A 24232-nucleotide genomic window follows, 5' to 3' on the forward strand; every position below is an offset into this window, starting at 1 on the left:
AGGGCTGGAGAATCAGTTCTGCTACTTCCTAGTTGTGGGATCTTAGACAAATTTCCAAGCCTCAGTTTTTCTTCTCAGAGAAATGAGGCTAGTCCGATCCACACTATGGACAAGTGGTAGGAGGTGGAGGAGCTCGCATTTGCAAAGAGCCCTGCACGGTACCTGAGACAAAATCAATGCTTAGCAAAGTTGGCTCACCTCTCCCTTTTCTTCCTGTATCCAATTTTACCTGCAAATGTGTAAAAAAATTACATGAAAGAATGCAAAAAGACAAAAACCCATGTTTATTCGTCTTGCCTTTGGGGGATGCTGGTTTACACTTCGGTGGAAAGATCAAGTTCTTCCCTCCACCTGCCTTGTGCAGACTCCCCGCTGGGTTGAAGTGGGGTGTTACGGCACAGACGGAAAAGGCGGCAGAGGTATTTCCTAAATGTCCCATCAAGAAACACGTAGAGGAGAGGGTTGACGCAGCAGTGGGTGGTGGCGATGAGTTTAGTGATGTAAACGCTTTTGTCCAGGTTGTAGTTACTCTTGCAGTCACTCAGGGAGAAGTGTTCTTTGAAAGTGGACAGGAAAAGTGTAATATTGTAGGGCGCCCACATCAGAAGGAAGACTACCATGATGGCAAAAACAAGCTTGAAAAGGCCAGACCTCTGCTCCCTGAACCTTAGTGTTTTTCCCATTTGCACATAGGAAAATGTGCAAATCAACAGGGGGAGGATGAGAACCGCAATGTTCATCTTTAAAGTCAGAAGATGCTTCCAGAATGTCTCATCAGCTGGCAGGAAAGGAGGTCTGCTAAATGCACAGTGGTGTTTCTGGTCTTCCATCTGAGGTTTATAAAACACGAATTCGGGCCAAGTGGTCAGAATGGCTGTTACCCATGCCAGGACACTTGTAATGATGCCACAGGGCACCGTCCTGCTGGCTGAGAAGAAGCTTCTCTTGTGCAAAAACACCAGGTACCTTTGCACAGTCAGAAGGCAATTGAAAAATGTCTCACTGTACAGGCCCACGAAGTACAGTCCGAGGAGGATTTTACACATGGGATTGCCCACAGTGTGAGCCCAGAAGGGCAGTGCAAGCAGGAAACACAAGTTAGAAAGGGCTACATTTAGAAGATAGATATTTTCCGTGTGTTTGAGTCCTTTATATTTTACCAGAATAAGCACAACCAGGAGATTGTCCAGGGTACCGAGCACGAACACGGCGGAGCACAGCGACGGCACCAGCTGAGCCAAGAGCACCTGGGCGTCATACTCGCCACACTGTTCCGCCTCATTGCTCTCCAGATCATCCTCTATGAAGACATCATACTCATCCTCTGGGGCCAACGTGTAATTTTCCATCTTCAGGCTGCCCTGCGGAGAAATGGGAGGTGATTTTCCTCTCTGACAGCTGTATGATCCCCGAGGAAGTGACAAACCAGACCCGGATTCATACAGTCCCACTTTCCCTTTCTGGAGCTACATTTTAGCCAGAGTGGTTCCCTATCTCAGAAGACTGAAATAAACATTTCTTTATCGTGTGCCCACTTCCCCAGAGCAGCACCATCCCCAATCCAGTTGTTACGCACGTAAGTGCTTAGCAGTGTCCCAGGTGCCACGGGAAATAAAGCTGGCATGACACCATCTGTATAGAACTTACCGTCTTTGAGCAGAAGCAGAACTTGCCTACGTGAACACCATATGTAAGAAAATATACAATTAAAGAGAACCAAGTACCATGGATTAGTTTTAAGAAACGGGTGTAGATCCTAAATTCTGCAGCACGTTTAAGAAGTTTGCTCACCCCCTGAAGCAGCTTCCTGTGACAGCTGAGATGTTTTTCTCTTGAAGGAGGTAGACAAATGTTTGCAAAAGTGAAACCATGCTCAGCATCAACATGACCGTAAGTGGTTAAATACATTGATGACATGAAGATGACTTACCACTGGGCAGAGCTCCTGGGGAAAAGGCAGCCTCCAGACCCGGCATCCGAGAGCTGTGGGAATGGCCCCGGACAGTGGGTGGCTTCCTTTTGATCAGACTGCTCCTGACCCCGAGGGGCACGAGAAACCACTGCTGATTCCCCTGGTGGCTCTACCCCCTCCCCCACTCACAGAGCTCAGGGACCAACCAAAATAAAGAACTCAAAAGCTCCCCCAGGCCTCCAGAGGATCTCTGAAGCCTCTGAGAGCAACCGGGAAGTTGTTTTCTCCTCCCCTCTGGCCCTCTACCCCCTCTGATTTTCCTGTGACCCTTGGCAGCCATCCCCTGGCTGCCTGAGATAAGCAAACTGAGTCACTGCTGCTCCGAGCGATAGCAAGGAAGTGATGTCAAGGTGCTGAGACCTGCCAAGACTCTCTGGCCTGTGGCATGTGACACTCTGAGCAGCAGAGAGGAATGTTGGTGGTGACCACGAGTCCAGACCTGAGCATCCCGATCCTCCAATGTGGCCTCTCACCAGTGTTCACAGAAACCCACCCGCTGATTTGATACGGGGACTAGGAACCTGCCATGACAGTCACAGTGTGTTTGGGTTTTTATTGTCATTTTTGAGGGGTGCTGCGTGCTTTGGCTAAAGACTGATGTCCCAACAGAGAACTTCAGGGAAATGGAAGCCGTGGGGCGATGTCAGTTGGGAAAAGGGGAGGGGCAGAGGTGGGGGCTTGGCGGCAGTGAGCGTAGGGCTGTCCTGGGTGTCAACACTGAGGAAAGTAAAGGAGTTGGCAAGCAGCCGGAAGCAACTGGTGCTGGGACGCATGGGGACGTTGACCCTGCTCTGCAGAGGAGAACCCAGGGGCGGAAAATCCCGTGGTGACGACACGGATATGACATCGTCGGGAAGGAGAGAATGTGAGGGGGCAAGTTTAACCCCAAACTGAGGCTGGGGGCTAGGGTGAGTTTGAGGCCAGAGAGAAGGAAATGGAGAGAAGAGCGCAGATTTGGAATGGTGGGAGGAGGCCGTGGGAGGGCAGGCTGTGGAAAGAGGATGCGGTGGGGAGGGCATGGTTTGGAAGAAGGACGAACTGAGAAGAGGAACTTGAAAATACTGAAAAAATCTCCATGAGCTTTTCTTGAGTCAACGACTCAGCAGCTGTGACTAACCTAATGTGGGACCCAGACCTACCTATTTGCTTAGAATTCATATCTTGGTTAAACGACATCCTTTTCATACCAAAGATGTGTCTGAGGCAGGGCCAAATATAAAATTTATACCTGTCAAAATAGAAACAGAAAACTAAGAAGCTAGCCTGGCACTCCAGCCTGTTCCTATAGTCCCAGCTACTCAGAAGGCTGAGGTGGGAGGGTCGTTTGGGCCCAGGAGTTTGAGGCCAGCCTGGGCAACATAGCGAGACCCCATGTCTATAAACAATATAAAAATTAGCCAGATGCAGTGACAAGCACCTGTAATCCTAGACATTCGAGAGGCTGAGGTGGGATGATCACTGGAGCCCAGGAGTTTGAGGCTACAGTGAGCTACCATCATGCCACTCTGTACCGCGGCCTGGGTGGGAGAGTGAGCACTCTCTCTGTAAGGAAAAGAAGAAAGAGGAGGAGGAGGAGGGGCGGGTGGAGGAGGGAGGAGGAGGAGGAGGAGAAAATGAAGAAACTATTAAGAGAAAAATAAACAGAGAAAGAGCCCAGACAAATCTGTGATTGAGCACTAAATTTAACTGCATTTGTGCTGACAGCCAAGGCAGAAAGAGAAACGCAGTGATGCTCGGTGGCAGAAGGGGTGGTGCTGGTGGGAACCTAAGCTGTAAGTGTCCCCTCCTCTCCTGTGTGGGTCTGCTGTGAGTGAGTGGCGGTCACTACACCCTGGGACACTCTTCCCACCCTCTGCAGCCTGGGATCAGCAGTAGTCCTCCTGGGTCTCTCCGCCTCCTGCAGCTGGGCAGGACACTCAGGACCTTGAATGAGTGAGGTGGGGGCGGCCTTACTCTCCATGCTCACGGATCAGTTCCAGAAAAAGGAAGGAGAGTCCAGTCAGACTTTGAAACTTGCAAAACCCCGGGAGCACACACACACACTCTTCCTCATTAGTGGAGGACAACAATAGCAGGCAGGCAGCGTGTACCCATGGCCCGGAATCATGTGAGACGTGAAATTCCCCAAGGAAAAACACAGAATCATGTGAGATGTGACATGTCCCAAAGAAAAGTGTTGCATGAATTCAGGATCAACCTAACTTCCTAATATTCGCATGGCTTTCACTTTCAGTATTATTTTATTTTTGCCTGATTCCCAGCATTCTGCCTGTCCACACTTAGACCATAAGGTCCTTGAAGCTTCTGCATAGGAAGGGAGGAAGAGTTTAGAAGGCTGTCGTTGAGGCAAAAGGCGAGTTCTCTTTCATTCTAATATCTGAAGTCATAATGGGACCTCCTTGTTGGTGAAACGAAACCACATTCTGCAGCCTGGGCAAGTGGCCCACAGACCTTACCTCTGAAGGTCTGAGTCCCTCTTTATCACTGTAACTCGACCCCAGTTTTAGTTGAAGAAACGATCACTTTATTTATTTTTTATTATTTATTTATTTATTTTTTTATTTTTGTTTATTTATTTTTTTTTTTGAGACGGAGTTTCGCTCTTGTTACCCAGGCTGGAGTGCGATGGCGCGATCTCGGCTCACCGCAACCTCCGCCTCCTGGGTTCAGGCAATTCTCCTGCCTCAGCCTCCTGAGTAGCTGGGATTACAGGCACGTGCCACCATGCCCAGCTAGTTTTTTGTATTTTTAGTAGAGACGGGGTTTCACTATGTTGACCAGGATGGTCTCGATCTCTCGACCTCGTGATCCACCCGCCTCGGCCTCCCAAAGTGCTGGGATTACAGGCTTGAGCCACCGCGCCCGGCGAAACGATCACTTTATACTCTCATACCCCGCTATGTGCAGATCACTCATTTCCTCAATTCAATTATTTGGCAAGTTTTTCTCGAGTGCCTAGCCTATGCCCAGGTCCATGCCAGGTGCTGGGGATGTGCCAATGGGCAAAACAGGCAAAAATCCTGACCTTCATGAAGGTCTCACTCTACTGACAGAAACGAAGCAAGTACATAATAGGTTAGCAGGAGAGAAGTGCTATGGAGAACACCGAGCAGGGAGGGAGAGCAAGAGAGGCCAAGGTGGCTCGGGGATCACATTTTAAATAGTGTAGTCAGAGAAAGCCTTGCTGAGGGCTGGATGTGGTGGCTCATGCCTGTAATCCCAGCACTTTGGAAGGCTGAGGTGGGTGGATCACTTGAGGTCAGGAGTTGGAAACCAGCCTGGCCGATATGGCAGAACTCCATCTCTAGTAAAAATACAAAAATTAGCTGGGATGAGAGGCAACGGGTGCCTGTAATCCCAGCTACTCGGGAGGCTGAGGCAGGAGAATCACTCAAACGCAGGAGGCAGAGGTTGTAGTGAGCTGAGATTGTGCCACTGCATTCCAGCCTGGGCGACCGAGTGAGACTACATCTCAAAATAAGAAAATTAAAAAAAAAAAAAAAAAAAAAAAAAGAGAAAGCCTTGCCGAGAAGATGGGCACTGAAGCCACAAATGGTTAGGTACAATAGTTCATGATCATTATCTCATTCTTTCTTGTCATGAAGGTCTTATACCAGGGAGGTTGAAAACATCACACTCTGGGTGATAACCTTGGCAATAATTTTACAGAAGATGCAAACATATTTTTCTTAATATATTGGCCGTCAATGAAGTTATGAATTGATTGCCCTTCCGCTCCTCATCCACTCCTCTGCATTCTGCTTTGTGATTCTAGAGCTGGACCCCATAAACATTTCTCCTTTGCCAGCTGGTGTAGAAGGCATGGAAGGGTCATGGTAAGAGGCAGAGTTTTTTCTTTCTGGCTCCAGGATTTGTTTTTATTTTGTTTTCGTTCTTTTGGCTAATCTGCCAGTGCTGGGTGGAGACCCTTTGTGCCCACTCTCCAGTGAATTTTCCCGACACCATGACAGTGGCTTCCTGTTGACTTTTGCTGGCACTCCAGTGGGTAGCTTCCTAGTAAATTTTGCTGGCACCCCGAGAGCATCTTTCTTGCCAGAGGCATGCCCACACTCCTGCAAATCTCACTCGTACTCCTTTGGGAAGTTTCCTGCTCACCAGCTCCAACCTGCCACAGTTTAAAAAATAGCAGGACTCAAAAACTAAAGCAAGTTTCTTTACTACAGGACTTCTCAGAGCCCTTCATATGCTAACAGGCATTATGATCCTGGGTATGGAGTGTTTCCCAAAATGTTTTGATCATGAAACCCCCTCTAAAATTTTCATACAGACACTTACAGGCTAACAGCTCAGTGAGCATGTTCTGAGAAATGCTTCCTTAGACATACAAATATTACTGTGTGGTCTAGTAGCCCTAAAAATGCACCCCCTGCCCTGGCTCTGAGGGAGTGTAATTGAATGAGGGGCCCAGCTGCTGCACTCTGAGACCCATGTCTGTATTCATGCCAAGGTCGTGCCCTCCATGAGCTGCTCCACTTAGCAGCTGGGCACAAGCTTGTAATCCCAGCACTTCAGGAGGCTGAAGTGGGCAGATTGCTTGAGGCCAGGAGTTCAAGACCAGCCTGGGCAACATGGCGAGACCCTGTCTCTACAAAATATACAAACTATAGTTGGGAGTGGTGGTGTGTGCCTGTAGTCCCAGCCTCATGAGGCTGGTGTGGGAGGATTGCTTGAGCCCATGAGGCAGAGATTGCACTGAGCTGTGACTGTGCTACTGCACTCCAGCCTGGGTGACAGAGTGAGACCCTGTCTCAAAATACATAAAAATAAATAAAACCGCTTAGCCATGTGGACAAGATCCAACTGTAATTTAAGATCTTCAACAAGCTTCCAGAGATTCTTTTAGATTCCCTGGTAACTCTTCTGAGTGTCACAAATTGTCACTTTATCCCATTTTCCATCAACTATTTGAAGGTACTTAAAGCTTCCAGTCTCTTCACCTCCACTCTGACTACCCCTTTACTCTCAGGAGATGATCTCATCTTCTCCTTTTCTCAGAACTCCTCAACTCCTTGGAGCCACCTTCAAATGCAGTTGTGGTATGTCTACACTTTTCCTCGATTCGTGGATGGAGTTGCTTCTCTCTCTTTTTTTTTTTTTTTTAAAAAGACATTTATTCAGTGTCATGATCAGACTATTACATTTAGCAATCAACAGCATGGGTGCAAAAAAAAAAGAAAAAGAAAAAGAAAAAAAAATCTGCATTAAAACCCTTTGTTGGAATGCTTTACAATTTCCACAGAACAGAAACTAAAATAACCTGTTATACAATTAGTCACAAATACCGTCCTCAGGTTTTTTGCCCATACACACGAGTATTTGTCTAAATCATGTCTTCTTTGTAGCATCTAGGCCCTGCCACCACTGTGCTTGGCTGAGTTCACAAATCTGTTGTAACCTGTAGCTTCCCTGTCACTTCTCTGGCTCTCCTCTCCTGCTAAGCTTTGTTTCCTAATTAAAATCTGCCACTGCCATGGCTACTGCTGCTACTGGAACCGCCACAGCCACCTTGGTTTCATGGTTTGGCAAAGTATTGGCCGCCACCACCACAGGGACCAGAGCTTCTGCCTCCAAAGTTTACTCCCTTCATGGGTCCAAAATTTGAAGACTGATTGTCGTAACTGCCAAAATCATTGTAGCTTCCACCACCTTCAAAATTGCCTCCATCATTACCAAATCCATGATAGCCATCCCCACTGCCACCATATCCACCACCACCACAGCTGCCACCAAAGCCACCACAGCCACTGAAGTTTCTTCCACAACCAAAGTTGTCATTCCCACCGAAACCATCTCCACGACCACCACCAAAGTTTCCAGAACCACTTCGACCTCTTTGGCTGGATGAAGCACTAGCCATCTCTTGCTTTGACAGAGCTTTCCTAACTTCACAGTTGTGGCCATTCACAGTATGGTACTTCTGAATGACAATCTTATCCATGGAGTGGTGGTCATCAAAGGTTACAAAGGCAAAGCCTCTTTTCTTGCCACTGCCTCTGTCAGTCATGATTTCAATCACTTCAATTTTTCCATACTGTTCAAAATAATCTCTTAGGTGATGTTCTTCAGTGTCTTCTTTAATGCCACCAATGAATATGGTTTTTTTTTCACAGTTAAGTGGGCACCTGGTCTTTGAGAATCTTCTCTTGAGACAGCTCTCTTTGGTTCCACAACTCTTCCATCCACTTTGTGTGGCCTTGCATTTGTGGCTGCATCCACCTCCTCCACAGTGGCATACGTGACGAACCCAAAGCCCCTGGAGCGCTTGGTGTTTGGATCTCTCATTACCACACAGTCTGTGAGCGTTCCCCATTGCTCAAAATGGCTCCTCAGGCTCTCATCGGTTGTTTCAAAGCTCAAGCCTCCAATGAAGAGCTTCCTCAGCTGTTCTGGCTCTTTAGGAGACTCTGACTTAGACGTGATCACAGGGAGAAGAGAGGCTTTAACGATGCTTCTTCGGCGGCGTCCATGGGCAGAAAGGAGCTGGAGTTGCTTCTCTTACACCAAAGGCTAATCTCTCTCCTTGCACTCTGGATCTCATTCCGTTTAACCTTCATCATTTGTTTCCACATTTTCTTTGAGTTCCAACTTTTACCTCTCTATTAGATTAGTCAGAATTTTTTTTTTTTTTTTTTTTTTTTTTTGAGACAGAGTCTCGCTCTGTCACCAGGCGCCAAGCTGGAGTGCAGTGGTGCAATCTCGGCTCACTGCAACCTCTGCCTCCCAGGTTCAAGCAATTCTCCTGCCTCGGCCTCCCAAGTAGCTGGGACTACAGGCACATGCCACCACGCCCAGCTAATTTTTGTATTTTTTTTTAGTAGAGATGGGGTTTCACCATATTGGCCAGGATGGTCTCAATCTCTTGACCTCATGATCCGCCCGCCAAAGTGCTGGGATTACAGGCATGAGCCACGGCGCCCAGCCTATGCAGAATTTTTAAATGCTCAGATCCCTCCCTTAAATAAAGATTACAAACCCACCCTTGACCTCAAACATTGTTCTGACCATTTACTGTCTCTTCTCCCACTCTTCAGGCAGCTTCATTAGTTGTCCAAACGCTGTTTCTACTTCATCGCTGCTCAGACCCCACTCTACACCCTGCAGCCTGGCTTCTGCCCCCACCATTCCACTGAGATTGGTCTCCCTGGGTTCACCCACACATCCTTGTGGTTAAATGTAATCAGCTGCTGGGGCAGCTAATGCATCATGTGCCCATGAACAGAAGGTATCCAGGATCTCCCAGCTCTCCAGCACTACAGACAACGACAGCAACAACAAAACCCCAACGTCAGTCCAGCCCACAAACACCATGACATTTAGAGCTTCCCAAGCTGAAGCGGTGCCTAAGACTTTTTTGACATCTGTTAAAATGTTACAGAATCTAAAAACATTAATACAGGACTTTGCAGTGAAGATGATAGAGTAAAGCAGGGTAGCAGACTCTTTCCTCATCTAATATCTCAATGACCAAAGACTAGTGTTAAACTCTAAAATTTGCTGGCAGCAACTGAACAAGAAATAGGGCAGAATCTTACATCAAAGCGTTGAAACACGGTGCTTTAGAGATATGCCTAAACCCTATCCTACTGGGTTTCCCAATCCTATGGAAGAAAGAAGGAAAATAAAAAAACCCTGAGAATTGTCTAATACTCTCCAATTAGGAGACAAGTGGCCTTGGAGAGTGAGTATGCATTCCTGGGAAGGAAAACAAAAATATGTCTTCAGTTTGACTTGAAAAACAAGGAAAAAATTTTAAAAAGACAAGACAAGAAAAAAGAATTTTAAAAACGGATTGCGTTAAAGCTCCTACATTCCAGAGGGTAAAAGGCTTTCTAGGACTTTTCATAGTCCAGGACAATGTGCTGAGTTAGGACAATAAGACAAATTCCGCAGGAGTGGGATACACCCTTGGATACACTGAGTTGGCCCTGGTATAAAATTTGTTGCTTATTTAAGATTTTGATTTTTTTATACAAATATTTTTAATGCAATAATGATTTCATCAAATCTTTCAGGGTTCTACTAGTATGTAGAGCTTTGTTAAAGATACACAGAGCTTTATTAGCTCTGCCAGCTATCACTCATGGTGATCCATCTCCTTGTGTGTCCTGCAGTCTCAACATGAGTGTGTCTTGACTGGGGATTATTTTCTCTGCAGTAGCTTTTCATGGCTTGAAGTGGGAGTGCTCCTTTCAAGAAGAGTTTTGAGTTTGTTTTAGCCAGGAACATTGAGGGTATCGATGGCCTGATATGAATTTTCCCAGCCTGATTTTGGGGTCTTCCATTTTTAGGGTATTACAAGCCTGTGTATGAAGCATGGGTTTATTATGATGATGATGATGATGATGATGATGATGATGATGATGGTACTTTAAGTTCCGGGGTACATGTGCAGATCTTGCAGGTTTTTAACATAGGTATACACATGCCATGGTGGCTTGCTGCCTCCATCCCCCTGTCACCTACATTATTTCTCCCAATGTTATCCCTCTCCAATCTCCCCACCCCCTACCATCCCTCCCCTATCCCCCCACCCCCAAAACAGACCCTAGTGTGTGATGTTCCCCTCCCTGTGTCCATGTGCTCTCATTGTTCAATACCCACACATGAGTGAGAACATGTGGTGTTTGGTTTTCTGTTCTTGTGTCAGTTTGCTGAGAATGATGGTTTCCAGATTCCTCCATGTCCCTGCAAAGGACATGAACTCATCCTTTTTTATGGCTGCATAGTATTCCATCGTATATATGTGCCACATTTTCTTTATCCAGTCTATCATTGATGGGCATTTGGGTTGGTTCCATGTCTTTGCTATTGTAAACAGTGCTGCAATAAGCATGCGTGTGCATGTGTCTTTATAATAGAATGAGTTATAATTCTTTGGGTATATACCCAGTAATGGGATTGCTGGGTCAAATGGTATTTCTATTTCCAGATCCTTGAGGAATTGCCACACTGTCTTCCACAATGGTTGAACTAATTTATACTCTCACCAACAGTGTAAAAGTGTTCCTATTTCTCCACATCCTCTCCAGCATCTGTTGTCTTCTGATTTTTTAATGATCGCCACTCTAACTGGTATGAGATGGTATCTCAATGTGGTTTTGATTTGCATTTCTCTAATGACCAGTGATGATGAGCTTTTTTTCATGTTTGTTTGCTGCATCAATGTCTTCTTTTGAAGTGTCTGTTCATATCCTTTGCCCACTTTTTGATGGAGTTGTTGGTTTTTCTCTTGTAAATTTGTTTTAGTTCTTTGCAGATTCTGGATATTAGCCCTTTGTCAGATGGGTAGATTGCAAAATTTTTTCCCATTCTGTTGGTTGCCGGTTCACTCTAATGCTTGTTTCTTTTGCTGATGAAGCACAGGTTTTGTGTTATCAGAGATTTTTCCCCCTACCACTTAGAGCCTAGGCAAGAATAGATAAGCGTTTGTGTTCTCTTCTGCCTGTGGGTGAATTTCTTCTAGTCCCCTTTTCACAAGTGCTGGCTTTCATCAGGATCTCTCAGTTCCAGCTCCCCATATCTCATAGCCTCCAGCCTTGCTGTCTGCCCCATGTTGGGGTTACACTGACATGGCCTTTTTGAATGCATGTGACCTTTGTTTTGTCTGAATCCGACAGTGACCAAAATGGTCACTCTCCATTGAGCAGTGTTTCAATGAACATTTGTTGAAAACTGTGGTTCGTTTATTCATCTCGTAGGTATTTAGTGCCCACTGTCTTATAAATCTTCCTTTTGTCGTCCCATATCCACTCTACTTTCTACCCAGCTTTATTCCAGGGTTGGGGTGGGGGGCTCACCCTGTTAATAACAGGCGCCCCTGTCTTTCAATTTTCAGTTGTGTTTGATTGATGGGGAATTTTAGGCAGAAGATTGGAGAGCAAGGTGAGGGGAGTCAGGCCCTGGCTCCCTTCTGATGGAGTCTCAGTGGGCTGAGGTGTCCCTTGACCTAAGGGCAGCTCTTATCAGACAGCTTCCTCCCCTGCTTCTTCTGGCCTTGCAGTGGGAATGGTGATCTGCTCTCACTGGCACCAGGCACCACACTGTGTATTGCAGCCTCCCTATACCCTGTCCAAATCTTTGTATGGAATCCTTCATTAAACTCGGCTTAGTTGCGCTGCTTAAGTGTGCCATTTGGTTTCTGCCAAGCTCCTGAAGGACATCTCTCCCAAGTACCAGGAACATTGCCAGACCCTGGGGAGAAAATAATGAACAAAGTGGAACTATCCTGTGCCCTCATGGCACTGGCATTCTAGAGACAGATGCAGGTACAGAGCTGATTATAATTCAGCGAGTCATGTGCCAAGCACACAGGTGCAATGGGAGCCATCCCAAGGGCACCTGGCCTGGGTCACAAGGAGCAGGGGAAGGATTTCCAGGATAGGCATCACCTCAATCAAGGACGCATGGACAGGAGCTGGCCAGGCAGAGAGTGGGCCTCTTGCTCCCCTCCTCCCTTCCTCCTAATGTCTGCTTTTCAGGTTCTTGAGGGACCATTTACTTGTCTCTCAGAGATGGGGCAAGAAGACAGAGAGTGATGGAATTCAAGGTGCTGACATTTTATTACTTACCGGCACCTGTGACTAAGTCTTAGTGAAAGAGAAAATTGAACCAAGCGTCAGACTATTTTAGGTTGGATTCCTGGGCATCCAGGGCTCGGGCTCTCTGAGAGGGAGGGTTGTATGCAGTAGACTTGTGGGGAGGGCTTCCAGGAGACAGAGCTGGGAAGGAGAGAACAAGCCAGGACCAGGCAGAGGAAGAAGCTGTCCACAACGTGGTCACAGAGGAGGCCTCAGTTATTCCTACAAGGAATTATCAATTGAGGGGAGGGTGCCAGGCCTCTGTAATCCCACATTAGCCAGTCATTGGCTCAGCCATCCCTGCGGATGGGGCATTGCCTGGACAGGCAGCTCCAGTTCCCAGAAAGGTGAGCGGCTGTGAGTCCCAGCAACTCTGTTTCCATCTACAGGGGTTGGGGGGTGGGAGGTGCATTGGCCTGAAGAGGGAAACTGGCCAGAGTCCCACAGCATCCACTGTACAGGCAGAAGGTTCTGAATTTCCTGCAAATTTCATTTACCCTGAATGATAGAGAATGGAAACTGAAATTTCCAAAGCCACAGTGTCTCAAGAACACGGAACCCACAAGTGAGCACACAGGAGGAAGTCACATGTGCTGGAGGTCATACTGCCCACGCGCTCCCCTAAACTGTGCTGCTGGGGGCTCATCCATCATCATCAGAGTATGAAGTGCCCAGTTTTCACAGGGTCAGTCGGGTTGGGCAGACACTGGTCTGATAGGAATCATCTTAAATTGATAAGAAACATTTCTTTTATGAATAGAGGTAAAAATTAATACACTAAGTAGCATCCTCATTTAAAAAATATTCACTTGAGTAAAATTAAATGATGACACATTGTAACTGTGCAGGAAAGGGTTTGGGCCTGGTCTTCAGCCTGGGTGGTGAGGCCCCTAAGCTGGGCCCTGCTTCTTCCTTCTCAGGGCTCCCCCAGTGGCTCCACAGAGGCTCCAGAACCTCTCCCTTCCAGGCTCCACAACCTCCTAGCACTTACTGGAGCCAGCTCCTACATCTGCACAGAAACTACAGTTCCCATCTCAGCCACACCCTAAAAGACCCCTTCCTACCTGGTAAACCAGGACCTTCAAACTGCAGAGGCTGGTCCCGTCCTCTCTGGAGAGTTGAGAGCTTGGGAGCAGAAGTTGTGCTTTTCTAGGGGGAAGGAGGGAACAATACTTTGTATTCTTTTGCCATGAGTGGGCAGAGGAGGAGACCAGGCAGGAGTTATTGCATTCTGATTGCATCACAGGGTTTCATGGATATTTTTTTCCATCCTCACTTTACTCTATGTCTCCACAGCATTCAACACTGCTGACACTTCCTCTTAAGACCTCTCTCCTGGGCTGCTGCAAAGCCCCAGATTTGGCTCTACCTGTCTTGGCACATCTCCTCGTTGTTCTTTAGGTTCTTTAGGGATCCCTTTGCTGCCTGTATTCCTCGGGGTTCCGCTTGAGCTATTTAGTCCACCCCTACGGCATCCATTGCCTGTGACCCCAGATGCAGATCTCCACTCAGTTACTCTGCTGAGTTTAATGTCAGTACCTCCTGCTTCCCCTGACACTGCCACCCAGAGGTTCCCCAGGATTTCCAACTCAGCCTGTCCTGAAAACCAAACTCACTGACTCACATCCTAAAACCAGTGCTCCCCATTTAAATGGGCCAGAACCCAAGCCTCAATCACCTGCCTCCCTAAAAGCCCTGGTAATGCAAGTCCTCCCTTGCAGCCCTCAGATCCATTAACTTATCTCCACTCAGGGCTCTCCTACCTTGGCAGAGTCCTCTGCTGTGTTCTGGAGAGAGCATTGCCAAACTGCAGCTAGGGGCTCTCCTCCATCTTTGCCTTCCTCCAACACAGCCTCCACATTGCCAGGGCCAATTCGAAGTTCAAAATAGGAATCTGCTCCCTGGCTTGAAACTCCTCTCCACCCACACAATACTCCTCAGTGCCCACGGTGTGCAAGGCTGTCCCCACCTGTCCCCTCCTTCTCAGGTTCCAGCCCCATTTTTTTTTCTGCTCCCTTCTCACTTGGTGCTCTCAGGATGTCACTTGCCATTTCCTGAAGCTGCTTTCTTCTGACATTTTTCCACATACTGCTTCCACAGAAATTCCCCTATTCCTCTCACTACACACTTTTTCCTGAAATTTCTCCTGTGTAAGGGACCCCACTCCACTCCACATACAAACAAGCTGGGAAAGACACCGAGAAGTGCTGGGATCTCAGGACACCTTGCTGGCTGGGGGACAAGAGACATGTTTGCCAGGTGTGCGTGCGCCTGTGGGGAGGCTTGAGAGGGTGGCGTTCTGGTCCCTGATGGGACTCACGATGGGCTTTGGGAAGGCAGCGGAAGTGGTGGAGCGATGGAAATGAGTAGATGAAGAAAGAGGTGCTTGTGGACAGCCTGAGTCTCCCGTGGCCATGCTAAGAACCACGAATGTTCCACGAGTGTGGAGTAAGCCGCCAAAATCTGCCCGGACCCTATAGCAGCCCCGGACATGCCCCAGAGCCCTCCTTGATGAGGATACAGAAAGGAGGAAGCACTAGAGCCAGGCTTCTCAGCCACAGCCCTGTTGATGTTCTCGATGGACAGGTTTTTGTTGTGGGGGATTGTCCAGGGCATTACAGGATGTTGAGTTGTATTCCTGACCTTCACTCACTAGATGCCAGCAGCACTGTGCCCCTCGGCTGGGACAACTAAAATGCCCCCAGATGACACTGGATGTCTCCTGGTGGAACTGTAGTCTTCTGCTGACAACTGCCACACTGGAATTGGTGACTGTGGGGTGGGGGGAGGGAAAAAGATTGGTCGGGGAGCACTGAACAGAAATGTAATCCTGTGCATCCTGAATTTGACTGAAAAATTACGGGGCTGGATTGAACATGTTAGGAAGGATTAAATGGGTTCTAGAACAAATGCAACTCAGAACGGAAAAAGTTGTTTGGTTGTAAAAGTTTCATTTGTGCTGACATAGCCATGAGATATCAGAAGGCTCATTCTTGGTCCTCAGGTTTTAGCTGAGCCACATCGCTTCCAGGAAGCCAGCTCTGATAGCCCAGCATGGGACCAGGAAGCCCTCCTATGGGCTCGGGAGCATGTGTCACTCTATGTTGCAATTATCTGTTTACCTCTCTGGCTCCTATCTGTAGACTCTTACCTCATTGGCTGAAGACAGGAACTTGTGCCCCATTATAACCCTAGCACCAGCACGCTTGCTTCTCAATAAATATCTGTTGAATGAATGAGTAATTTTAAATGCAATTCCCTTGAATCAGTGACACTTTTCCCTATAATTTGTCATTTACTTTTCGGTGGAAAATAGTTTTTCTTTTTCTTTTCTTTTCTTTTTTTTTTTTTGAGGCTCTGTTGCTCAGGTAGGAGTGCAGTAGTGTGATCTCAGCTCACTACAGCAACCACTTTCAGGGCTCGAGATATCCTCCTGCTCTGCCACTTGAGTAGCTGGGACTACAGGTGCATACCACCACGCCTGGTTAATTTTTAATTTTTTGTAGAGATGAGGTTTTGCCATGTTTGTAGAGATGAGGTTTTGCCATTTTTTGTAGAGATGAAGTTTTGTCCACACACACACATGCATATATATATAATTGCATTTTAAGTTTGGGGGTACATGGGAAGAACATGTCAAACTCTTGAGCTCAAGCAATCCACTTGCCTCTAGCAGCTAAAGTGAAGAGGGAGAACTACCTCATTCTGAGAATGTGGAGGAAGTGGGGACTTTTGTGTCCATGTTACTTCAGGCTCAAGTTGCAAGAAGCAGAGGATGGCTCAGATTTGCCTAGCAGTAAAGGGGAGTGCTGGGAGATTGGTGGCATTGATCATAGGAAAGAAGAAACTACTGGACATGTGGACTTGGAAAACACGTGACCCAGGGCAGTTCTATGTTGAGACATCTTCCCTGGATGAATAGATCTCCTCTCCAGGGCACTGCCTCTGTGGGGCTGTGTCATGCTCATCATTTCTGAAAGCAAGAATCCATTTGACTCATCTTGGGTAGTACACACCTAGAATTCGTGGTAGGAAGGTGGTCTCTCTCATTTGTGTCCATTGCAATGGTCCTTGAAGGAATGCTCGTTTTTCTTCCACTTCCCTCATCTCTTCTCTTCTTTTCTCTTTTCTTTCTTTATCTCTCTCTAAATTTTATTATGAAAATTTTCAAATATTACATGGGCAGAAAATAGTATTAATATGTTAAATCTTCATATTCCCATCACTCAGTTTCAACAATTACCAAGACATGGCCAAAACTGTTTCATCTATGCTCCTCTCCCTTCAATTCTAATCTCTGATAAAACTGACTTTAAGCCAACAAAGATCAAAAGAGACAAAGTGTATTACATAATAGTAAAGGGATCAATGCAACAAGAAGAGTTAACTATCCTAAATATATATGCACCCAATACAGGAGCACCAAGATACACAAAGCAAGTTCTTAATGACCTACAAAGAGACTTAGACTCCCATGCAATAATAGCGGGAGACTTTAACACCCCACTGTCAATATTAGATAGATCAATGAAACAGATAATTAAAAAGGATATCCAGGACTTGAACTCAGATCTGGACCAAGCGGACCTAATAGACATCTACAGAATTCTCCATCCCAAACCCACAGAATATATATTCTCCTCAGCACCACATTGCACTTATTCTAAAATCGACCACATAATTGGAAGTAAAATACTCCTCAGCAAATGCAAAAGATCGGAAATCATAACAAATAGTCTCTCAGACTGCAGTGCAATGAAATTAGAACTGAGGATTCAGAAACTCACTGAAAACTGCCCAACTACATGGAAACTGAGCAACTTGCTCCTGAATGACACTTCGTAAATAATGAAATTAAGGCAGAAATAAAGATGTTCTTCAAAACCAATGAGAATGAAGATGCGATGTACCAGAATCTCTGGGAGACATTTAAAGCAGTGTCTACAGGGAAATTTATAGCACTAAATGCCCAACAGAGAAATGAGGAAAGATCTAAAATTGACGCCCTAATGCCACGATTAAAAGAAGTAGAGGAGCAAGATCAAACAAATTCAAAAGCTAGCAGAAGACAAGAAATAACTAAAATCAGAGCAGAACTAAAGGAGATAGAGACATAGAAAATTCTTTAAAAAATCAATAAATCCAGGAGCTGGTTTTTTGAAACAATCAACAAAATACATAGGCCGCTAGCCAGAGTAATAAAAAAGAAAAGAGGGAAGAATCGAACAGATGCAATAAAAATGATAAAGGGGATATCACCACCGATCCTACAGAAATACAAACTACCATCAGAGTTTACTACAAACACCTCTATGCAAATAAACCAGTAAACCTAGAAGAAATGGATAAATTCCTGGACGATTATATCCTCCTAAGACTAAACCAAGAAGAAGTTGAATTCCTGAATAGACCAATAATAACAAGGCCTGAAATTGAGGCAGCAATTAATAGCCTACCAACCAAAAAAAGTCCAGGACCAGGCAGGTCCATAGCCAAATTCTACCAGAGGTACAAAGAGGAGCTCCTTCTGAAGCTATTCCAAACAATACAAAAAGAGGGAATTCTCCCTAACTCATTTTATGAGACCAACATCATCCTCATACCAAAACCTGGCAGAGGCACAACTAAAAAAGAAAGTTTCAGGCCAATATCCATGATGAACATTGATGTGAAAATCCTCAATAAAATATTAGCAAACCAAATCCTACAGCACATCAAAAAGCTTATCCCTCATGATCAAGTCAGCTTCATTCCTGGGATGCAAGGCTGGCTCAACATATGCAAATCTATAAACATAATCCATCACAAAAGCAGAACCAAACACAAAAGCCACATGATTATCTCAATAGATGTACAGAAGGCCTTTGACAAAATTCAATAACCCTTTATGCTAAAAACTCTCAATAAACTAGGTATCGATGGAACATATCTCAAAACAGTAAGAGCTATTTATGACAAACCCACAGCCAATATCATACTGAATGGGCAGAGACTGGAAGCATTCCCTTTGAAAACTGGCACAAGACAAGGCTGCCCTCACTCATCACTCCTATTCAACGTAATATTGGAAGTTCTGGCCAGAGAAATCAGGCAAGAAAAAGAAATAAAGGGTATTCAGTTAGGAAATCATTTGCAGATGATATGATTGTATATTTAGAAGACCCTATCATCTCAGCCTGATAAGCACCTTCAGCAAAGTCTCAGGATACAAAATCAATGTGCAAAAATCACAACCATTCCTAGACACCCATAACAGACAGAGAGCCAAATCATGAGTGAACTCCTATTCACAATTGCTACAAAGAGAATAAAATACGTAGGACTACAACTAACAATGGATGTGAAGGGCCTCTTCAAGGAGAACTACAAACCACTGCTCGAGGAAATAAGAGAGGACACAAGCAGATGGAAAAACATTCCATGCTCATGGTTAGGAAGAATCAATACTGTGAAAATGGCCATACTGCCCAAAGTAATTTATGGATTCAACGTTATCCCCATCAAGCTACCATTGACCTTCTTCAAAGAATTGAAAAAAAAAAACACCTTAAACTTCATATGGAACCAAAACGGAGTCCACATAGCCACACAATCCTAAGCAAAAAAAAAACAAAAAAAACAAAACAAAACAAAACAAAAAAACACAAAGCTGGAAGTATCATGCTACCTGACTTCAAACTCTGCTACAAGGCTACAGTAATCAAAACAGAATGGTACTGGTACCAAAACAGAGATATAGACCATTGGAGCAGAATAGAGTGCTCAGAAATAATGCCACACATCTACAACCATCTGATTTTTGACAAACCAAACAAAAACAAGCAATAGGGAAAGATTTCTCTATTTAATAAATGGTGTTGGAAAAACTGGCTAGCCATATGCAGAAAGCTGAAACTGGATCCCTTCCTTACACCTTATACAAAAATTAACTCCAGATGGATTAAAGATTTAAACATAAGACTTAACACCATAAAAACCCTGGAAGAAAACCTAGGCAATACCATTCAGGACATAGGCATGGGTAAGAACTTCATGACTAAAACACCAACAGCAATGGCAACAAAAGCCAAAATAGACAAATTTGATCTAATTAAACTTAAGAGCTTCTGCACAGCAACAGAAACAATCCTTAAAGTTAACTGGTAACCAATAGAATGGGAAAAAATTTTTGCAATCTACCCATCTGACAAAGGGCTAATATCCAGAATGTACAAAGAACTTAAACAAATTTACAAGAAAAAAGCCAACAACCCCATTGAAAAGTGGGCAAAGGATATGAACAGACACTTTTCAAAAGAAGACATTTATGCAGCCAACAAACATATGAAAAAATGTTCGTCATCACTGGTCATTAGAGAAATGCAAATCAAAGCCACATTGAGATACCATCTCATGCTAGAGTGGCGATCATTAAAAAATCAGGAGACAACAGATGCTGGAGAGGATGTGGAGAAATAGGAACACTTTTACACTGTTGGTGGGAGTGTAAATTAGCTTAACCATTGTGGAAGACAGTGTGGCAATTCCTCAAGGATCTAGAAATAGAAATACCATTTGACCCAGCAATCCCATTACTGGGTATATACCCAAAGGATTATAAATCATTCTATTTTAAAGACACATGCACACGTATGCTTATTGCAGCACTGTTCACAATAGCAAAGACCTGAAACAAACCCAAATGCCCATCAATGATAGACTGGGTAAAGAAATGTGGCACATATACACCATGGAATACTATGCAGCCATAAAAAAGGATGAGTTCATGTCCTTTGCAGGGACAGGGATGAAGCTGGAAACCGTCATTCTCAGCAAACTGACACAAGAACAGAAAACCAAACACCACATGTTCTCACTCATAAGTGGGTATTGAACAATGAGAGCACAAGCATACAGGGAGAGGAACATCACACACTGGGGCCTGTCAGGGTAGGGGGCTAGGGGAGGTATAGCAGGGGGTGTGGGGATTGAGGAGGGATAGCATCCGGAGAAATACCTAATGTAGATGATCGGGTGATGAATGTAGCAAACCGGCCGGGCGCAGTGGCTCAAGCCTGTAATCCCAGCACTTTGGGAGGCCGAGGCGGGTGGATCACGAGGTCAAGAGATCGAGACCATCCTGGTCAACAAGGTGAAACCCCGTCTCTACTAAAAATACAAAACATTAGCTGGGCATGGTGGCGCGTGCCTGTAATCCCAGCTACTCAGGAGGCTGAGGCAGGAGAATTGCCTGAACCCAGGAGGCGGAGGTTGCGGTGAGCCGAGATGGCGCCATTGCACTCCAGCCTGGGTAACAAGAGTGAAACTCCGTCTCAAAAAAAAAAAAAAAAAAAAAAAAAAAATGAATGTAGCAAACCACCAAGGCATGTGTATACCTATGTGACAAACCTGCATGTTCTGCACATGTACCCCAGAACTTAAAGTATAATAAATAAATAAAATCCAAACATCATATAACTTAATTCACTAGTATTTTAGTGTATATCCTTAAGATACAAGGACTTTTTAGAAATAGCTACAGAAGCATGATTGTACCCCAAATTAAAGCATAATTAACATAACATTATATCTATTCAGTGTTCAAATTTCTCCCAGTGTCTGATAGATGTGCTTTCTCATGGGTTTGTTCTAACCTGGCCATAAACAAGGCTGGGCACTGCATTACACTGTTAATGTGCAACCGTTCCTTTCTACCATCCCAACTTGGCCCCACCTTTTCCTGTTCTGGATTCTGGATTTGGCTGGCAGCATACCCTTGCTTTCTCATCATCTTGCTGCCTCTGCCATAGCCCAGGCCTGGCCAGCCAGGGAGCTTGTGACTCCTCCTGCTCCTCCTCTGAGTCACGTTCCTTTGTCCTATAGACAGAAGGCTTTTTCTGAAAAAGCAAATCTGATCATGCTGATATTGGTGGATTTGGGGACGTCCCTAAATGCTAGTGAGGCCTTGACTCCAGCCGGTGTCCGGGCTCTTGACACTGTCATAAGAAGGAATTCAAGGACAAGTCAGAGAATAGTGAAAGTACAGTGATTGATTGCATAGCAAAATGTATGCCCTCAAGAAAGGGGAGTGCAGCTGGGCGCGGTGGCTCATGCCTGTAATCTCAACACTTTGGAAGGTAGAGGCAGGCAGATCACTTGAGTCCAGGAGTTCAAGACCAGCTTGGGGAACATGGCAAGACCCTGTCTCTACAAAACAAAATTAGCCAGGTGTGGTGGTTTATGCCTGTAGACCCAGCTACTCACAGGGCTGAGGCTGGAGGATCCCTTTAGCCCAGGAGGCAGAGGTTGCAGTGAGGCGACAAAGCAAGACCCTGTCTCAAAACTAAAAATAAAATAAGAAAGGGAAGTGCAGGCATACTCAAGAACGAGTTGGACCCAGTGGGGTTTGGGACATCTACATTATGGTTTCTTTTACCAAGAGGTGGCATATTCATGAAGTTTTCTGAAAAAGGTAAAGATTTCTCAGAGCTGTGGTGCCACGCATTTTTACACCAAACATGGATGTTCCAGGAAGTGAAATGGTCCTGGTGAATGTGTGATTTAATACGTTAATGAGTGTATATGAGGGTCTAGGCAAAACCTAGGTCAAACCCAGCACCATGTTGGGTCCAGTCGCTTTTAACCAGTTTGGCTCACAGCCTGGTTTTCAGGTTCTTATTGACCCCCAGATTATGCAGCTCTTTCAGCAGTTTCCTTTTAACTAGTCAAGTGAAACTGCTGCCTGGAATTTTCCGTTCTCCTGTGACCACCCTTATGATTCCTGTCTCAATGCCACTCTCTTGTTTAACACTCTTAGGGGGTGCCTGTGGCCTGTAGAGTGAAAACTACACTTGACAGCTGGACGTAGACACCGAAAACAGCAAACACTCAATAAATGCTGAATTGACCTGTGAATGGGGACTGTGGAGTGATAAATAGCTCATGCATTTGGATACTATGCTGGGGAGATTCCTTGTTCCCCTTCGACTTATGCTTTGCTTCTGCTCCAGTGGGGGGCAGAGCGGAGGGGAGGACTGCAGGGAGCACCTCCTGATCCTCTTGTCACTCCGTACTGCCCACTGCTCCTGACCTCCCCCCAGGAGGAAAGCAGGCACACAGCCGGACACACACACCCACACTCACACCAGTGTCTGTCCGTCTATCTATCTATCTATCATCTATCCATCATCTATCTCAAGTTGGCTGTGCTACTTTAGGTACGTGGACTATACCTTGTTTTATTTCACCTCTGCACATTTGCATAAGAGTTCCTACCCCTATGCTCCACTAAGTAGCTTCTACCCAATCCTTATTCAACTGCAGCAATGCTCTCTAGGATTTCTTCCTCCAGACCCCTATCCTCGCATTGGGTAACTCATCTTCCTCTGTGGCTCTCAGAGCCTTATCCCAACACTATTCACAGTAACACAGGAGTTAAAAAGAAATTAGTTAGGAAGATGGTGGGGGTAGGAAGTCCTTGATAACCTCTTCCTTTTAATGAAAAGCAGCCCTTAAATCATTTCTTTTCTAACAAAGAGCGTGTAAAATCAGGATGCAGACAGATAAGCAAGTTGGAGCTTGCTCGGGTGCATGCCGGCAGCTGTCCCAGTAGGAAAAGGCTACCCGGGGGCCAGGCATGTTCAACATGGAGGCTCCATCTGCCCTTTTCGTTGGCAACCACATGTACAGTAAGGAACAGACAACGTCGCACTGGCCAGGTAGAGACCTCATCTGCATAATAAAAGTTAGGGTGGGACGGCCAGCTTCTTCTCACACCTGGTGTGACCAATCTCGGGGGCTCTAAGCAAATTAGACGCCACTTCCTCAAGCTCGCCTATAAAACCCCATGCGTTTTACCACAAACAGGAAGACCCACCCGGGTGCCCCTCTCTGTGCAGGCAGCTATTCTCTTTTCTCTTTCTTTTGTTTATTAAACTTCTGCTTTTTTTTTTTTTTTTTTGAGATGGCGTCTCACTCTCGTTGCCCAGGCTGGAGTGCAGTGGCGTGATCTCCGCTCACTACAACCTCTGCCTCCCGAATAGCTGCGATTATGGGCATTCGCTACCATGCCTGGCTAATTTTTTGTATTTTTAGTAGAAATGGGGTTTCTTTCTTTTTTTTTTTTATCTTTAAGTCTTTTAATATGTATCTCTAAAAGAAGAGATTCTTTTTCTTTCTTTTTTTTTATTGCATTTTAGGTTTTGGGGTACATGTGAAGGACATGCAAGATTGTTGCATAGGTACACACATGGCAGTGTGGTTTGCTGCCTTCCTTCCCCTCACCTGTATCTGTCATTTCTCCCCATGCTATCTCTTCCCACCTCCCCACCCCCCCGTCCCTCCCCCATTTCCCCCCGACAGACCCCAGCGTGTAGTGCTCCCCTCCCTGCGTCCATGTGTTCTCATTGTTCAACACCCGCCTATGAGTGAGAACACGCGGTGTTTGATTTATGTTAGTCAGTCTGGTCTCAAACTCCCGACCTCAGGTGATCCACCCGCCTCGGCCTCCCAATGTGCTGGGATTAGAGGCGTGGGCCACCGCGCCCAGTCAAACCTCTGCTCTTAAACTCACTTCCCGTGTATGGATGTCCTGGATTCCCTTGGCGTGAGACCACAAACCTCGAGTATTCACCCATGATGCCACTTCAACAGTACTTTTCAAACTCTGCCTTTTTGTTTGCTT

General features: G+C 45.7%; 1 protein-coding gene and 1 pseudogene across 5 annotated transcripts; both read right to left on the minus strand.

Annotated features, from left to right (window-relative positions):
* Positions 1 to 267: 267 nt before the first annotated feature.
* Positions 268 to 13695, minus strand: CCRL2 (C-C motif chemokine receptor like 2). 5 transcript variants are annotated; one of them, XM_074403973.1, is made up of 2 exons: positions 13635 to 13695; positions 268 to 1361 (listed from the first exon to the last, which is right to left on the minus strand). In XM_074403973.1, the coding sequence occupies exon 2, from the start codon at positions 1347 to 1349 to the stop codon at positions 315 to 317; it is 1035 nt and encodes a 344-aa protein (XP_074260074.1). In that variant the 5' UTR covers positions 1350 to 1361; positions 13635 to 13695; the 3' UTR covers positions 268 to 314. The 5 variants fall into 5 exon arrangements, with proteins under 5 accessions (XP_074260074.1, XP_074260076.1, XP_010335305.1 ...); XM_074403975.1 differs by lacking the exon at positions 13635 to 13695 and adding an exon at positions 1931 to 2266 and having other exon boundaries at positions 268 to 1356; XM_010337003.3 differs by lacking the exon at positions 13635 to 13695 and adding an exon at positions 1931 to 2264.
* On the minus strand, positions 7148 to 24185 carry LOC120367192 (heterogeneous nuclear ribonucleoprotein A1-like; annotated as a pseudogene).
* Positions 24186 to 24232: the final 47 nt, after the last annotated feature.

The sequence above is a fragment of the Saimiri boliviensis genome, chromosome 8 (genome assembly GCF_048565385.1).
Source record: "Saimiri boliviensis isolate mSaiBol1 chromosome 8, mSaiBol1.pri, whole genome shotgun sequence".
Lineage (NCBI taxonomy): Eukaryota > Metazoa > Chordata > Mammalia > Primates > Cebidae > Saimiri > Saimiri boliviensis.

What these genes read in the sequence shown, in the direction of transcription:
- CCRL2 (XM_003926268.4), bottom strand. Translation starts at nt 1,917, where the DNA reads ATGTCATCAATGTATTTAACCACTTACGGTCATGTTGATGCTGAGCAT. An exon ending in ACAGGAAGCTGCTTCAGGGG is followed by an intron (nt 1,362 to 1,791) that starts GTGAGCAAACTT and finishes ATTTCTCCGCAG; the next exon opens with GGCAGCCTGAAGATGGAAAA.